Source organism: Cucurbita maxima, unplaced genomic scaffold (assembly GCF_002738345.1).
Source record: "Cucurbita maxima cultivar Rimu unplaced genomic scaffold, Cmax_1.0 Cma_Scf00005, whole genome shotgun sequence".
In the NCBI taxonomy this organism is placed as follows: domain Eukaryota; kingdom Viridiplantae; phylum Streptophyta; class Magnoliopsida; order Cucurbitales; family Cucurbitaceae; genus Cucurbita; species Cucurbita maxima.
Window position 1 is genome coordinate 6,517,292 of NW_019272021.1, and position 14,558 is coordinate 6,531,849.

Consider the following 14,558-nt stretch of genomic DNA (forward strand, 5'->3'; position numbering starts at 1 on the left):
GGGGGGGGGGGGGGGGGGGGGGTGTTGGAATTTTAGATAATTTGTTTGTGAAGGAGTGTGGTTGTCCGACCCACAGCAGCACCAGAGCAGAGCCACCCACCGCCATGGAAGAAGCTCAATCTCAAACGCCCCACGTTCTAATGATGCCAAGTCCGGGAATGGGTCATCTTATCCCACTCATCGAATTTGCCAAACGGCTCGTCTTACTGCACCGCTTCACTGTCACTTTCGCCATTCCTTCCGGCGACGCTCCTTCCAAAGCTCAAATCTCGGTCCTAAATTCCCTACCCTCTGCTATCGACCACCTCTTCCTCCCGCCTGCTCCATTGAAGGACCTTCCAAGCAACACCAAAGCCGAAACCATCATCGTCCTTGCCGTTAGTCGCTCTCTTCCCTCTCTTCGCGACCTCTTCAAATCCATCGTGACCCAACGCAACCTTGTCGCCCTCGTTGTCGACCAATTCGGCACCGTGGCCTTCGAAGTCGCTAAGGAATTCAGCGTCTCGCCTTACATTTACTTTCCTTGCGCCGCCACGACTCTCTCGCTTATTCTCCACATGCCGAAGTTGGACGAGTCGGTCACCGGCGAGTACAGAGTCCTCACCGAACCTATTAGACTTCCGGGGTGCACTCCAATTCCAGGGAAGGAATTGCCGGATCCGTTTCTAGACAGGGAAAATGATTCCTACAAGTTTTTTCTCGAAACCATGAAGGGGTTTGTGTTAGCAGAGGGGATTTTCCTAAACAGCTTTCTGGAATTGGAGTCCAGTGCCATAAATGCTCTGCAATTGAGCGGATCCGGCAACCCCCCAATTTACCCAGTTGGTCCATTGGTGAAAGTTGATTCAAGTGTGACTGAGGAAGGGGTTGAGTGTTTGAATTGGCTGGATGAACAACCACGTGGGTCTGTTCTGTTCGTGTCGTTTGGAAGTGGGGGAACTCTGTCGAGTGTTCAACTGAACGAATTGGCTTTGGGATTGGAAATGAGTGGGCAAAAATTCATATGGGTTGTTAGAAGTCCGAGCGATAAGGAAGCCAGTGCATCATTTTTCAGTGTCCATAGCCAGGATGATCCATTGAGGTACTTGCCGGAGGGGTTCGTGGAGAGAAACAGGGGAAGGGGATTAATGGTGCCGTCGTGGGCTCCGCAGGCACAAATACTGAAGCATGGTTCGACCGGGGGGTTCCTGAGCCACTGCGGGTGGAATTCGACATTGGAGAGCTTGGTTAGTGGGGTTCCTCTGATTGCTTGGCCACTGTATGCAGAACAGAGAGTGAACGCCATCATTTTAACAGAAGAGATTAAGGCGGCGCTGAGGCCGAAGATGAACGAGGAAAGTGGGGTTATTGAGAAGGAAGAGATAGCAAAGGTCGTGAAGTGTCTGTTTGAAGGGGAAGAGGGGAAGAAAGTGCGTGCGAAAATGGAGGAGTTGAGAGTTGCAGGGGAAAGGGCCACTGGAGACGGGGGATCTTCTTCAAGAACGCTCCTGGAAGTAGTTCAGAAATGGAGCAGCAGCAACGTTTCGGGATAGAGATCTTTGGAACTGGTTTCCTCAAAAATAAGATTACCGTTTAAATCCGTAAGTTTGTAATGTAAATGTTGTGTGTGGTTTCATGTTTATTTTCACTAAATAATGAGCATTCTGGTTTAAATTAAAATTCGTCGTGTCTTGGAAGGTAGGGCAATTGGGAGTGGTTGGAGATAGGTTGGAAGAAGATTATGGTGTGAAATAATATGGACAAAATTTGAGAGCGCCCACCCCTTTCTTTCTAGAATGTGATGCCTTTTTATTAGTTGCAAAACGACGTGACAAGCACCTCACTCAACTCTCCGATCACAAGAACTCACCATTTAATATCAATCATAATCATATTAGTTGATAGTTGACTCGTCTTCCAACAATTCTCTTCTCAAATAAAGTACATCAGAGAATCTCTTTTGAGACCTATGAAGCCATCCAACAATTTCTCCTTAATCAAAGCTCAAAGCTCGATGTGGGTCAAACTCATGGCAGTGATTTGGGCTAAAAAGCTCATATTCCTCTTCTCCACTTCTCCAAAGGCCCATATTCATTAACTTAATGAAATCATTACATAACATTTCTAAAAAAAATTCACCACTAAAACATTACAAACATAAAGAACAAAACAAAATTTAAAATACACAAATTAACCCAAAAGTTATTGTTACACGGAGAAAATAATAATAATAATTCTGAAAATGAAGAAAAATTAGTAAAAAGTAAAAAAAAAAACTTTATGAAGAGATGAAATCTAGAGAGTCAAAGGGGAAATTCTGGTCAAAATCGAAATCCCAATCCTCATTACAAATCGGCGAATTGGTCACTGAAGTAGTCGCCGAAATCATGTCCGATTGCTCCGACGATGGAACCATCAGAATCCCTCCGCCGTGGTAGCCGCTCCAGTCCCAGGCCGTCTCCTCCGACGTGGCTGACGAAACTGGCGCTGCAGACAAGCCGCCGTCGGCTAAAAGAGGAAGGTCCATCGTGGGGGAGGAGAGAAAAGAAATGGGCGGAAAAACATCGTCAAAATCCTCCGATTTAACACCGAAATTGAACCAAATTTCGGAATTCGGGTTCCGCTGCTGATTCTGACCGGTTTCTTGATCTCCAGAGATTTCATTTTGAAGTGAACCAGAAACCAACCCCAAATTATTAGTGGATTGGTTACAAGTGTGTCGTCCTCTGTAGGTTACGTCGAAAATGTTTGGATCATTGTCGGATCTTTGAACTTGTTTTGTCGCCAAACATCCTCGTTCATGTCTATGACTACATCTGTAGTAACATCTGCACATTTCAAAATTACCCAAAAAATTAGATAAATCAAACCATTTTATTCATATTTATAATATCAACATGTTCTCCACTTGCATCACCCAATTGGGTTGGTTGACTTTTCTTTCTTCACCCAATTTAAGTTGGTTGACTATTCTTCAAACATGTGGAAATAATGCTAATCCGCAACTAAATCCCAAGTTGTTATTAATCAAATGAACCCTAAATACCCATTAATGCCAAAAATTAACCCAAGATTTATTTATTATTATTTACCTTGGGAAATTAGCTCCATGGATATCTTTTTGGCCATACTTTCTCCAACTATAACCATCGTTGAGAGGACCTTCAGGGGCAGTTCCTCTGCAAATCTTAATTTCCTCTGTCCATTTAGGCAGTAATTTTCTGCAAAGATAAAAAGGATTTATCTCCAAATCCAAATAACAAAGAACAAAAAACAAAAAGTTGGAACTCAAAATTTAATTTACCTCCTCTTCACATCGCTACTGTTCTTCCTCTTGTTCTTGCGGGGTTCTCCTTCTTCTTCTTCTTCTTCCACCGAAGCAATTTTATGGGTTGTCGGATCTGGCATTATTGAACTAGAAGAGTTGAATTTCAGAAGCAAGAGTGCTTTCTCGAAAGAAGACTGAATCCTTTCAGTCAAGAAGAAGCATGGTTCTGCTGGGGAAGAGGAAGAAGAAGGGTGGAGATAGGTTCTGAGTTGAAGGGCCAGCTCCTTCCCCTGAGTCAACTCGGTGATCAAACTCTTGTGTTCCATTTCCATTATTACAAATTCCCAAAGAAGAAATGGCGGCGGCGGCGGCACACACAGTAGTTGATAGAATTTAAGAAGAATATGGTCATTCAAAGATTCAAAATTTGGCGAAACCCAGAAAGAAGAAAACTGTTCCACTCAAATGGGTCACTCCCAAATCCCAATGACTGTGAACCCAAAAGAGGAAAGAGGGAAAAGCTCCCAACTTTGAGAGAATTGAAGAGGTATGGAAGTTGGGTTGGAAGCGAAGGGGGATATAAAGATGTCAAACACTGAAGAGAGAGAGCCAAGACGTGTAAGAAGGGCTGTGAAAGAAATAAATACTAAATAAAGGGCAAAAAGTTGGGAAAAAGAGGGAATGGCTGACCATTTCAAAAGCCATCGGGTGCAGTAATTTGATGTGGGTTCTGTAAGCATAGCCAATGTGGAAGGGACAACGCGGAAAGAGCTTCCATAGGCAGTGACGTCGTGTGGTGAAGTCAGATATGAACCCTTTGGTTACGTCGACACATCATGTGGGCCTTTGATCTTCAACCCTGAATCATATTCAAAACGCATCGGACTTTCTCTTAAAAAAAACAAAAACATCCAAGTTTTCTTTGACGCGGTTTCCTTTGATTTTGAACCCTCGTTCGTTACTGGTCACTCTAAGAAGATGATGCCATTTCATGCTTGAACAGAGACGAAAACGTAGTATGCAGCAGACCCACAAATGATAAACAAGTATGTAAAGAGTGTTTAAAGGAAAAGGTTATAACGTCGAATGAGTCTTCACGTGTACGTTTAGCCTAAGGTGTTGACCTTATAGATGTAGTAGGAGATTTCGTGTAATGCTCGAGTAAAGGAAAGATACATGAATGAACCAAGATTATATCTAAACGAAAGTGATCTTAAAACTTCAGAGCTAAATGTGGGTCATGTGGGGTAACCTCCTATTAATTTTATATGGTTTGATTTCAAATTCCAATTCCATTTGGTCAAAAATTTGAATTCCATCTTCAAATTTGCTCCTTTATCTTTCTTTTCAAAACTTTGACCAATGAATAAATCATCATAATACTCAAAGAAGAAGACTTCCAACTCAAGCAGATATGCTGAACACCCAGATCTCAAACCAAAAGAGTATGAATGGTTCCAGTTGTTTTGAAAGATTCATAACTTGAAAAGGAAACATCATGGCCCCTCTCAAAGTTGGGCAGAAACCATGATTCTTAGAACTACTTATGCAATTTCCAGTTGATTCATACCTGTTCCACACTCTGTTTTCTTTAGTGAAGGTGAGAGAGTACTGAGTTTTTGAATTTGGAGCTTAATCCAATCTTCATTTGAAGAGTTTGAGGTCAAAGTTGCAAATAATTACAATTTCATTGACTTGTAATAAGAAAATCACAAAAGCAGCATACTTTTTTTGTTGGAGACTAAGAGCAACGACCTACTCTGTCATCCATGCCTTCTTTCAACACTAAAACATATGGGAAACTCACCCACCATACCTCACTAATGTAGACTCTGGAATTCCCAGCTAAATTACTCCGCCGTTACGGCTGCGATGGAGTAGGAGACGTCGGAGGCCTGAAATCTGGATACTGCAACCAGGGATAAAACATGGAGATTCAGAGGTAGTATTTATCATGAATGCCATTAACAGACAGAAAATAACTTGATAAAATGGCTGCTCCTAAGTTGGGGATATTGTGCCTACTGCCACAAGTTGAGTATTAAACCACCCATTTTGGCCTATGATAACTGTCTTTGAGTTCTAAAGCGCACCCATTTTGGTCTTAGACTAGAACCATGATATTTGATATCTGAAAGATTATCTAATTTCGAGTATGAGTACTAGAAAACATGGCTTGAGGTACTGCTAAGTGCTGAAGGCGAACTATAAAATATGTCCTGTTGGAACCAAGCTGTAACAGCCCAAGCCCACCGCTAGCAGATATTGTCCTCTTTGAACTTTTCCTTTTGGACTACCCCTCAAAGTTTTTAAAACGCGTCTTCTAGAGAAAGGTTTCTACACCCTTATATATAGAGTGTTTCGTTCTATTCCCCAACAGGTGTGGGATATTACACAAGCTGTTTTAGGCTGTTGACAAGTTCTCCACTTTTCTGAGATGCAATCTACAACTAGAAGCTTGGGAACAAAAAAGCAAAGAAAAGAAATACTCATGGACGTGATAATTACATAAGGATATGGAGAAAGCGGCCTCGAGATTTTGGGCAACGATTCTGCCTTTACTTCTTGTTTGGCAACCGAAGTTAACTCGGGAGCAGGCTCCGCAACAGCTTCTGCTTTTGGCTCAGAAGTCAAGACAGGGGCAGCCTCTGCTGTCTGTATAGTGTCACTGGATGTTGCAGCCTCCACAGCTGCCTCTTCTGCTGCAGGCAGTGACTTGCCTGTAGCAGGCAATGGTAATAGAGCCTTTCCAATGTCCTGACATTCATAGATGGTTGAGATTATGAGGTTATGTGATAGTAAATTCAACAGAATGTATCAAGTACCTTCAAGTCGTCGACAAGATCTTGTGGGGCAACCTTGGTGTTTAAGAACTCATCAACTTCTTGAAAAGTTTTCTTCCGATCCTATTACCAATGGATTGAGGTCAAGCATACTTCAGTAACCAAAAGCAGAGCGGTTAGGTAGAACGATGTATTATCGTAAAAAATCCGAATAAAAGAACAACTTCCCACAAGACGTCGGTACTAAAAGTAGATGATCTGAAAAAATTAAGTCAACATGATAATGGTGTCTCGAAGGATGTGTTCGATGGGGAATTTTAATGTCGAATGTCGAACAACTCTAGGATGATGGTGAACACAGCATTAAGTTACATATATCCAACTCACCTCAGCGGATAGGAGTTTCTTGCTCACAAACTGAATGATTGCAGCTGAACCCAGAAGTTGGAGAACAGTTTCCATCTGTTGAAGGAGATAATCTAAGACTTCTTATTATTGGTTCTCTTGATATAACTTCATAGGAAAAGGATATGAGCTAACCTCAGCAAAAGCCAGCACACCTACTCCAGTAGCTGCCGCAGCAACAGCAGTAGCAACAGCAGGCAGACCTTCAGAATCCTCCTACACGTGAATTTTAATCAAGAATCTTAGAGAAAATCCAATCATCTTTGACCAATGCAAAGTTTCAAGTAAACGAATTGGAATAGAAATGCATACACCAAGTGCACCGGCAATGGCATCTGTTAGACTGCTAAGGCTGAAAGATGACTTCGGTGTTATCCAAGGAAGATCACTATTCTGCGCAAGACACAGATCCAAGTGAGAACCTCCTAAAATATACTGAAAAAAATACTTAGAGACAAAGAAGAATGGTGATAACCGTCCATCCACGAGGTCCTTCTGCACCATCTTTAATAGCAAAAGCAGCTTTGAATCCATTGACAGTTACCAACTCGGCTACGAGTTCGGAATTGCCATCATATCTGTCTTCCAAAAAAACTTAGACAGATCATTTTCAAACACTATCGGTCAGAAGAACTGTAATAGCTCAAACCCACCGCTAACAAATATTGTTTGCTTTGCTCTGTTATGTATTGATGTCAACCTCACGGTTTTAAAATGCGTCTGTTAGGGAGAGGTTTCCACACCCTTATAAGGAATCGTTGCTCTCTCCAACCGATGTGAGATCTCATAATAACTATGTTCTAGACTACCAGATGGTTTCAATTTTCCATAGACCACAAAAGATGCTTACATTTGCTAAAAGTAGTTCATTGATATACAATCTTGTTTTCGCTATCAGTTCGGATTCACCAACCAAATGTCGGGTAAAGGCATCCTGATTGATTTGTGAACTAAAAGAACAATTCTTATCTTCAAGTTAGTGATATAGCTTGAGGGTATCAATTAGACCTGTCACTGTCTTTCAATCAAGGGCCATCAAAAGCAAAGACCCGATTGGTTGTTTATATAGTTAACTCTAACAAACCAACAAACAGGGTAATAGGTAGAATTGCTCATTTGCCAGGTTTTAAGTCTAAACTAAGTTAACAAAGATGAGCACCTACGTAAAGAGTTCTGCAAAGGCTTACTTGTCTAAAATGAATAATGTGGTATTCTGAGGCTCCTTGAACTTCAAACCAAGCTTCTTCAAGAAACCTGGCTTATCTTCACCGTTGTAGGTGATGGACACAGGCTTTTTGCCCAAACCCCGAACATCAGGGCCGCCCACCTTACTTAGTTCAACCGGTGATCTAATATCAAGTAGCTGAGCATAGGCATCCTCACCCAATTTTGCATAAGCATTTCTAGCGGACTCAACACCCCATGGCTTAGATTTTCGGGGAAAAAGAGAGAAGAACAAAGGGAGTGCCAAAATGACAGCACCACCAACAACGATTCCAGGATTCTCTGTCCCAAAATTTATAATCCCATCAAGAACCCCATTTAAATCCAAGTCCCCAGATGACGAAGTGCTCACAGATTGTTGGAGAGCCTCCTCGTATGTAAGAGCTCCGGCAACACCAGCATTAAGCACTGAAGATAACAGCACTAGGCTTCCTTGTAAGCTTCTTGATGAACAAATTCCTTGTGGAACTGGTAAAGTTGTGCTGGAACTAGCAGAATTTGGCGACTTGAAGGAGGGAGGAGATGGGATTGGGGAGAGTTTTCTGGGTTCTCTTTTTCTGTCGGAAAGAACAGCCAAGGGGCTCAAACTTGCTGCATTGAGGGCCTCCATGCCAATTTTGTTCTGATGAGATAGATTCAACAAGCATAACAAGTGAAGGGTTTATGCCAATTTGGTATATTTTGGTGGGGATATGATTGAATGGAGGGCAAGGTGTGAAAAGGGATGACAAGGCTTAGCTGAGAGAGTTGTGTTGCAATTGGGACTCTTGTTTTTCTTCAACAGAGGGCTGAGGTGGAATGAGAGATGATCTGCAACCTATAAGATGATGACATGTGGCAGGATGATTGTTTTTGGAGAGGTGTTTGTGTGGCTGAAAGTTCAGAGTGGAAAGATGCGATTAGATCTAAACCCGGTTGGAACTTCTGTAGAACTTTCAGTACAGAAGTACAAGCCGATGAAATTACACGGTGGGAATGGGAATAAGAATCAATGCACGTACAGTACACAATTTTGTAGTACAATATTCAACTAGAACACTTGAGTTGTAACAAGAACAAGATGGAGATTGTCAAGTTTGTCTGGAATTCTAAGAACAGGCTTCAATATATTCACAGATGAAAATGGGAGTTAGACGACAGCATAAAATGTTTGTTATTTATGGAAAAAAATATTAATCAAGATCGTAATTGAGCTCACTAATACAATATGGTAGCAAATAGAATTAGACTCTTACCCTAAAAGAAAAAAAAAAATCTCTCGATTGTTGATATTAATTATTCCTAACAACTTGTCCTAGAACATTGGAAGCCATTCTAGCATCTCAACATTATGGATATCGTTTGTTACATCAAGCATAGTCAATGCTTTTCCATTTTTCTGGTGGGTAGTAGAGGAGATTCTGGCCACCCCAGGCCTCTGGTGAATCAGATGACGATCCTGTCTTAGCTTACACACATTGGCTCACTACTCAGCTCCTTAAGAATATAGAACCAATATGGATATAGTTTTGCATCAGCTATAAATGAATTGAAGCATAAAGGTGGAAAAGTGAACAAAACTTCACGGTGGTCACTCAAAAGCAGCTAAGAAACGCTGCAAATTTGAGACTTTTCACAGAAGATCAAAAAAGTAATCCAAACCTTGCCCGATTTCCCATATGGAGATGCCAGTACCCAAGGATCGAGCTTCCTCAAGACGTGTGAACACTGATTTCAGTGATGGATAAAAAACTGCGTGCTTGTTTTGATTGTTATCAGCACATAAGAAGAAATGTTCGGCACTGATATCCTCCCACTGCAGAACAGGTTTGTACTTCTCCAACAAAGATAGATAATCTCTTCCAGTGATGACTCCACCTCCTATTGATTCCAGCAAAATACAACTGTTGTTAAGAAACGGGCACTCCTGAGCTATGGAATTCCTTTACAAACAAGACAATCTCCTGATGTCAAATTTTATTTCGTTTAGGCTTCGGATATATAAATGTGAAAAAATGATCATTCCTAGAATTACTAGAGGATAAAGAGGTTGAAGATCTACGCATTCATACTCGATTCAATTTGACAAAAAAAAAAAAAAAAAAAAAAAAAAAAAAAAAAAAAAAAAAAAAAAAAAAAAAAAAAAAAAAAAAAAAAAAAAAAATCTCAGAAAGTGAGGAAGGGGAACTGCCTTATTTGCTAATGGGAACAGAGACAACAAAGAACAACCAACTAGGCTCACTGCCATTACAAGCAGTTCATAATCGAGGATGAATGTCAGAATCCATGGCTACTTTACTGGCAGAACGTAGGATTGCACATATATTCTGATTTTGATCGAAACTTAGAAATAAAAATTCAACCGCATTTTCTATCCCGGATGTGGTCAACTGGTGTCCAAAATTACCTCTTGGTAAAGGAGAAAGATTGGACAAAATGATCCATAACTACACGACGTTAGTCTGTTACTCACTAAAAGGAACATAAAAGATAGAATGGTTTCTACCTCCAGAAAGGCTGAAATCATAGCCGTAGAAGTTGATTCCAAGAAATATCTTGCCAGCCTCGTGTTGAACAGGGCTATTGCGCTCGATACCAAGTACAAGCCGTAACGTTGAACGAATCCAATTCACTGGTGCATTGGGGCCTGGGTTATGTGGACCGGAGTAATCATAGGTAATAAGTGAGAAACCATCCACAGCCCCATTAAGGCTCTGCATATCTTCTGGCCCAAAATCGTGCTCTTCTAGGTTCTCTGTGCGTGGTGGACCAATGACATACACAAGTTGCAACGGTTGCTTAGATCTCCTGCTCTCGACCTCTAAATGCAGGGCATTTCCAAGCTGCTTGACAAATTGCAGTGCCTGTAATAGGGAATCAAACCAGATCCCTCAGATATCTAATATCTGAACTGAAGGCGCCTACACATGCACTTTGACGGCCTCTTCTCCAGGTAGACATCATTAAAAATATAAAGAAAAGTTGACAAGACTAATGGTGGCCATCATAACCACCATCTATGTAATAGAAAGCCTAGGCAGTCCGACCACAATAACAAACTAGTTCTAATCTTCTCTCTCTTCTTTATTCTCTCAGACTCTTCCATTCCGGGCTTGGATAACCTCAACAACTAGATAACAAGAAAGCCATATTACAAGGTGCATATAAGGAAAAAGATCAAGGAAAATTTCTCAAACCCCATGTCCCTAAACTAAATTAACTTCGTATTGAAAGAAACAACATATAATAAAACCAGAAGATAAAATGACACAGGTAAGCCAAAAGGAATAAGCATTTACTGAACAAAACAGAACCAAGATTACCATATTGACAAATATGAAACAATATAGGTCCTTTTTAAATGAATACATTTTTCATTTCTTAGGCGGTAAGTAGTATACAACATCTTCACAACATATAATAAAACCAGAAGATAAAATGACACAGGTAAGCCAAAAGGAATAAGCATTTACTGACAAAACAGAACCAAGATTACCATATTGACAAATATGAAACAATATAGGTCCTTTTTAAATGAATACATTTTTCATTTCTTAGGCGGTAAGTAGTATACAACATCTTCAAAACAGGGAAGGAAGAGACTAGTTACCAAATTCCTCAGGTCTGGGTCATTCAAAATCCCATAAGCAGCCCATCTTGACCAGGATTCTAGCACAATACCATCATAACCCATTTCCCTGGACAAAAGAAAACAAAGATTGTGAGACTTATCTGCAACATGCAAACTAAACACGATCAAATCTGTGATTACAAAAGAACAAAACTTACACCAGAATGATCCAACACATCAAGTTGAGTTGTAATCTAAATTTTTTTTATAAAAAGACCTTGACTCTGAAATTTATAAGGGCATCTAAGAGTCTGACTCTAAACATGGATCTGCCTCTTTAATATATATGAAATTCAAAATCACATACAAAAGTCATGCAGACCATCCAGCGTACTCTTACTTGCATTCTGTTACAATTAGATCGATAGCTTTGTTCTTCAGCTTCTTCTTTCTAAGCAAATCTGTAGGCGATGCTTCAACAACCACTCTGGGCAATACCTAATTTAGAATTAATGAATGAATAAAATGGCCCAACGTCCGTCCAAGCTCAAATATAATGATTTAAGACTACTAGTCATGCACAAGAGGTACAGTCAAAGTGGACCATTAATCAATGCTCCCAGAACGACCTGCAAATTGTCAGAAATTCACAACCTTCCAAAGACAAATCCTCTATGCGGTTCTTTGATCCAAAAGAATCCCAACAATTCCTCACAAAACATAAATCCAGGATTCATTAAACTTCATCTAATGAATGTTTTCTGTTATATTGTTAGAACTACTATCACCATCTGCTTGCCTCGAGTGCTACATGAACTATAAAAAATATACATCCTTCATTGTACCAGGGCATCTCCAGTCAGTCTTAGCTCTGAGATCCATCCTTGATCAGCATTGTGCCTTCCTTCCAACACTAAGCGAGAACCATGACTGTACCAGAACATAACTCTTAGCAACATGGAAAAGGAAGAAATACAAAAAGAATGTAGAAAGCAAACTATAGGAATAAAATTAAACAAAGAATGTCGCTATCATGTGTTTCTGTGTAGTAATTACACTCAGCTGAAAACAACTAAGAGATAAACGTAAGTAGAAGTGTGTTGAATGTGCTCCATCATTGCAATTTTGTGGAGGCGTAGCTTGAAAAGAATCGAAAGCTTTTAAAGGTAGAATAGTAAGAAGAGCCTTGCAATCCAAATGTTCTTGATTTTACACGTTGGTGCTCATTCTCTAGTTAAGTAAATTCCCTCTCTGATTTCTCCAAATAATAGATTGTTCCATATCTTCCCTTGGTCTCAGGTTATTTCTTTTCTTATTCCCCATTTCTAGTATTTCTTCTCTTTATTCATGAAAGGTCTGTTTCACATCCAAAAAACCCACAACAAAACGAGAAAAAAATCGACGTAATTTCAGTACCTCTTCAAATCATACCACACCGGTGATAAATGTGTGAATTTGGAGTTGAACTGTTTTGCCATATCATAGCCCTTGGAGTTCCTGCACAATTTACCATGTGAACTTTGCTAAATTTCTAAGCTGATAGATTAAGAGACTCATTAAATATGCACGCATAGAAGAACATGTGAAGATAGTTGAGAGATCTGTAGACCCTCATGACGATCAGAAAATGACAAAGAGATTAAAAGTGGCACGAGAGAGTTTCCGAGTGGATACCACGGAGTAATATAAGCAAGTACAGGATAATCATAATGACGGCGAGAGACATTTTCTGCGACATTCGAGTGCTCCTGCATCAAACAGAAGACCCTAAGCAACTGAGTAACATACTTACAGAAGCAAATTGAACGAACTGCGCTAATACTTTGTCATATTAGTGGCCACATCGAAGAGACAACGAGGCATAGACCGGTTTCGGAAAGTTAACAATTTAGGAAATCCTAGTGACCAAAGCATTTTATAGTACTTTCAAAGTAGCTGAAGATTCAAAAAGACATACAGCTAAGATTTCTTGATAGCGGATATCAGTCTTGATAAGGCCCCGTTCGTATACAGATGCGCCAGAAAAGTCACCACTTGAAGTGTATTGCGATAAACGAGAACGGAAATGGCGGGAGAAATGACAAAGAAGACAACGAAAATGATGATGAGCCTCCGATCGGAGGAGGAATCACCGACGATGTGGTGCTGATCAGAAGAGACGGCTTGGTTTTGCCGGCGATTCGAGACGGCTTGGCGATCCCGCTTCTTGGCCATGACGGCGCGTCGAACACAACGAGCTTCTGTGGCGCGACAGTTACGTTGACCGAGGGAACCTAATTAAAAAAAGGGAAATTATACAAAAATACAGTGAACTACGGAAAAGATTCAATGATGCGTCTCGACTTCCGAAAAAAAAAACATAGCTCTTTTTAAATAAATTATTTATGAGAATTAACATAACAACTAATTTCTAAAAATTAAAAGGATTACAAGTACGAATATATTATTCCCAACTATATATAATTAATTAATTAATTCAGATAATTACAAGGTTTAAGTACTTAGTACAATCTTATAAAAAAATGATGAGTAAAAGCTAATTTTAAAATTTTAAATTTAGTGAACTAAATTTTAAAATTTGGTAAAATTGTGTATAAAAAATGGTACATTGTAAAATTCATATCTTTGAATTTCAGATCATATGGAAAAATTAATCGTATTTATGTGGCTTCACAAATGTTTTATTTATTTATTTATTTGTGGTGCTATTTTTTTTTTTTTTTTTTTTTGAAAAAAAAAATCAACATTCCTTACTTTGTCGGTCAAAATATAGATTATTCATGTTGGATAGATTATAGTTGTTTATTGACTAAGAAAGGGTAGATAGTTCTCTCTTTGGAGATTTTGTCCCAGATTATGAGCTTTTTTTGGATTATAGATTTTGGAAGTTGTGGTGTAGAAAGTAGTTAATTCTTTTGTGACTAAAGGATTGATGCTTTCAAATTGGAGGAGAAAAGTGATAAGTCTTCCTTTTTCATGAGATTGCTATGGAATCAAGTGCAATGGTTAGAACCATCGTTGTGTATTCATCTCTATTTCCAATAAACTTAAGTTGCAAAAAAAGGTGAATGAGTTCTATTTGAAAGCTTAAATTGTAATTTTTTCAATCGNTGGATCTGATTCCTACGAATATAGAATACGTAGATTAAATAATTGTATTCATTACTCTATATAATTAATTAATTATAATAACAAAATGTCAGCTCATAGCTTAGCTGTTACTTGTTAGATATATTTAATTTCTTTGGAAGATTGTCAAACTTTCGGCTCACATGAGATTAATATTTAAATATTTTTTAAAAAATAACCCATTCATTCAATATAAAATTGAATTTTAGGTCTAAAACAT

General features: G+C 39.4%; 3 protein-coding genes and 1 pseudogene across 3 annotated transcripts; 1 reads left to right on the top strand and 3 right to left on the bottom strand.

Annotated features, from left to right (window-relative positions):
• Positions 1 to 17: 17 nt before the first annotated feature.
• On the top strand, positions 18 to 1,754 carry LOC111479307 (hydroquinone glucosyltransferase-like). Its single transcript, XM_023123869.1, has one exon. It carries the CDS (start codon positions 105 to 107, stop codon positions 1,530 to 1,532), a length of 1,428 nt encoding a protein of 475 aa, XP_022979637.1. The 5' UTR covers positions 18 to 104; the 3' UTR covers positions 1,533 to 1,754.
• Positions 1,755 to 2,052: 298 nt separating this feature from the next.
• LOC111479312 (probable WRKY transcription factor 41) lies at positions 2,053 to 4,726 on the bottom strand. The gene is made up of 3 exons (XM_023123872.1): positions 3,284 to 4,726; positions 3,072 to 3,200; positions 2,053 to 2,807 (listed from the first exon to the last, which is right to left on the bottom strand). Exons 1-3 carry the CDS (start codon positions 3,577 to 3,579, stop codon positions 2,258 to 2,260), a joined length of 975 nt encoding a protein of 324 aa, XP_022979640.1. The 5' UTR covers positions 3,580 to 4,726; the 3' UTR covers positions 2,053 to 2,257.
• A 137-nt stretch (positions 4,727 to 4,863) lies between these two features.
• On the bottom strand, positions 4,864 to 8,411 carry LOC111479309 (rhodanese-like domain-containing protein 4, chloroplastic). The gene is made up of 8 exons (XM_023123871.1): positions 7,623 to 8,411; positions 6,911 to 7,013; positions 6,748 to 6,828; positions 6,571 to 6,651; positions 6,418 to 6,492; positions 6,073 to 6,153; positions 5,756 to 6,004; positions 4,864 to 5,156 (listed from the first exon to the last, which is right to left on the bottom strand). Exons 1-8 carry the CDS (start codon positions 8,267 to 8,269, stop codon positions 5,109 to 5,111), a joined length of 1,365 nt encoding a protein of 454 aa, XP_022979639.1. The 5' UTR covers positions 8,270 to 8,411; the 3' UTR covers positions 4,864 to 5,108.
• Positions 8,412 to 8,788: 377 nt separating this feature from the next.
• On the bottom strand, positions 8,789 to 13,509 carry LOC111479310 (annotated as a pseudogene).
• Positions 13,510 to 14,558: the final 1,049 nt, after the last annotated feature.

Coding starts and splice junctions, on each gene's coding strand:
- LOC111479312 (XM_023123872.1), bottom strand. CDS start 3,579: ATGGAAATGGAACACAAGAGTTTGATCACCGAGTTGACTCAGGGGAAG. Junction 3,201..3,283: donor AGTAGCGATGTGAAGAGGAG/GTAAATTAAATT, acceptor TTATCTTTGCAG/AAAATTACTGCCTAAATGGA. Junction 2,808..3,071: donor CATGGAGCTAATTTCCCAAG/GTAAATAATAAT, acceptor TGAAATGTGCAG/ATGTTACTACAGATGTAGTC.
- LOC111479307 (XM_023123869.1), top strand. CDS start 105: ATGGAAGAAGCTCAATCTCAAACGCCCCACGTTCTAATGATGCCAAGT.
- LOC111479309 (XM_023123871.1), bottom strand. CDS start 8,269: ATGGAGGCCCTCAATGCAGCAAGTTTGAGCCCCTTGGCTGTTCTTTCC. Junction 7,014..7,622: donor ACATTATTCATTTTAGACAA/GTAAGCCTTTGC, acceptor TTTGGAAGACAG/ATATGATGGCAATTCCGAAC. Junction 6,652..6,747: donor CCATTGCCGGTGCACTTGGT/GTATGCATTTCT, acceptor ATTCACGTGTAG/GAGGATTCTGAAGGTCTGCC.